Source organism: Nicotiana attenuata, chromosome 3, assembly GCF_001879085.1.
Source record: "Nicotiana attenuata strain UT chromosome 3, NIATTr2, whole genome shotgun sequence".
Taxonomy (NCBI): domain Eukaryota; kingdom Viridiplantae; phylum Streptophyta; class Magnoliopsida; order Solanales; family Solanaceae; genus Nicotiana; species Nicotiana attenuata.
The window spans coordinates 24483999-24486674 of NC_031991.1; the positions used below are offsets into that span (position 1 = coordinate 24483999).

The 2676-nt window shown below is 42.8% G+C and overlaps 1 protein-coding gene across 1 annotated transcript; it reads left to right on the forward strand.

The window, feature by feature from the left end:
• On the forward strand, positions 1658-2381 carry LOC109224235. The gene is made up of 2 exons (XM_019388823.1): positions 1658-1701; positions 1922-2381. The coding sequence occupies exons 1-2, from the start codon at positions 1658-1660 to the stop codon at positions 2379-2381; spliced, it is 504 nt and encodes a 167-aa protein (XP_019244368.1).

Here is a 2676-nt window from a genome sequence, read left to right on the forward strand (position 1 = left end):
CACATTCTTGAACTCGAATTTGGCTTGACTGAATAACAATCTAGGTGATTTTAGTGGGTAGTTGATACAAGTCTCTATGGGTTCGACACTCGACTTATCATTTTATTACTTGTAAGACCACGTATACTTGCGTGTGTGTTTGGGAGGAACAAGTTTTTGGCGTCGCTGCCAGGGACTTGAATATTAACTACTCTCTAGTTTTTGCTTTAATTTTTTATTTCGTCAAGTCTAACATTACTTGATTATTGCTCTGATCTCAGGAACTTTGATTGAATGCGTAGGGTCAGAAGCCTGAACCTGAGAGAACATTTCATAGGAGGTTGAGTGAAGCAAGGGATACAAATAATCTTCAGACACTCGTTCAATTTCCTGTGAACATGGCAGAGGAGCAACAAATGGCTTTGCAGGAGGTGGCGATGCCCAGCATTGCTAATGTCACCTCCAGCATAGTGAATCCCAGAATCACTGGGCACTTTGAACCAAAACGGAGCATGATCCAGCTACTTCATGCGAATGGGCAGCTTATGGGTCTTCGACATGAGGATCCACAACAGCATATCCTGAACTTCTTGGAGATTAGTGATACTTATATCACTAACGGGGTCACTCCAGACTATGTAAGGCTCACACTTTTTCCATTCTCTCTGTTGGGCGAAGCAAAGAGATGGCTGAAGACAGAACCAGCTAATTCTATTACATCATGGAATGATTTGGCAAGGAAATTTTTGGCAAGGTTCTTCCCTTCAGGCAAAACTGCAAAGATCAGAAGTGAGATAGTTTCCTTCAAACAAAAAGCGGGAGAGTCTTTATACTCAGCTTGGGAGAGGTTCAAGGGGCTAATCAGAGACTGTCCTCATCACAATCAGACAAACGAAGTGTTAGCTCACACTTTCAAAGAAAAGCTCCATCCTGAAACAAAAACTGTGGTAGATGCTGTAGTTGGAGGTCAAGTAGGAGAAAAGCTTTGACGAGATATATGCATTATTGAACAAATTCTCCAAAAGCAATCCGGATTGGCCAGGAAAAATGGGCAGACACATGGTGCAAAAATCTATAGGGGTTCTCGAGTTAGATGTCGTCTCGGCATTATCAGCGCAAATTTCTACACCGACCAACCAAGTTAATCAGATGACATTGATTATCAACAAGCAACAAGCACAACCGGTACAACAGGTTCAACTGTTTTGTGAAGTATGTGGAGAGGGTTACACAAGCGACTTATGACCAGTTAATCCGGAGTCTGTCTGCTTTGTGGGTAATGCAAATAGGGGCCAGACAAACCAATATGGGAACACTTATAATCCCAACTGGAGGAACCACCCAAACTTATCTTGGGGTGGAAATCAAGGTGCTCAAAATCAATACCGACCACAAGCACCTCAACGACAATATAGACCACCTCAAACTGAACAACACGTAATCTCAACAAGTCATATTGAGGAAATGATGAAGAAATTGATGGCTGACCAGCAAGCCCACACCGCATAGATGATAAACAAAGTGATGGTTGACCAGCAGGCCCAAGCTATAGCAATGAAAAATTTGGAGCGCCGAGTGGGATAACTTGCCAGTGCCCGAAACACTAGACCAGTTGGAGCTCTTCCAAGTGAGACTGAAGCTAATCCTAAGGCATCCCTTAATGCCATGTCATTGACAAATGGGAGACAATTATAAGAAGTCCAGTCGAGAAAGAGAAAACAGGTAACTTTTAATGAGAGGCCAGATACTATAAAATCAACATCAGAAAAATCAAAGAAGTCAGAGAAGCCAGCTGAAGAGGCGGTGGCTGAGTAACCCCCACCATTGGTTGTGAGGCCACCACCTCCGTTCCCTCAAAGATTGCAGAAAGTGAAGGATAATGCCGCGTATAAAAAGTGTCTTGATATTTTGAAGCAGGTGCAAATTAATAGTCCATTGGTAGACATCTTGCAAGAAGTGCCCAAATAGGCAAATACATCAAGGACATATTGGCAAATAAAAGGAGGCTGACCGAGTTCGAAACTGTGGCACTCACCGAGGAATGTAGCTCAAGAATTCAAAGTAAGCTACCTCAGAAATTGAAGGATCCAGGTAGTTTCACTATCCAAATCTCGATTGGTAAGCATGCAGTCGGGCAAACTTTATGTGATGTTGGAGCGAGCATCAATTTGATGTCGCTATCTGTGTTCAGACAGTTGGGGTTGGGTGAGCCACGCCCAACAACGGTAATCTTACAGTTGGCTGATCGTTCCCTTGCTCATCCTGAAGGAGTGATTGAAGATGTGTTAGTTCAAGTGGGTTCTTTCATATTCCCTGCTGATTTTATTATCTTGGACTATGAGCCTGATCAGGAAGTCCCATTTATATTGGGACATCTTAGCCACGGGCTGAGCTATTATTGATGTTTGTGAAGGAAAGATGACGATGAGAGTAGGTGATCGAGTGGAGGTATTCAATATTTATAAAGCACTCAGGTTGCCAGCCCACTATGAAGAGCTATCCATGATTTCTGTGGTGGAAAGTGATGCTACATCATTAGTGCCTTATATGAGCACTATAGATCCTCTAGAATGAACTTTGATTAGGGATGAAGAAGACAACGAAGATGAAATGATGGGAGAAATTGAGCAAGTACTTGTATGTCCTGCAGTTATGTTCATGGGTTTGGAAAATTTGAGGAATTGGACAGGCCTGTCA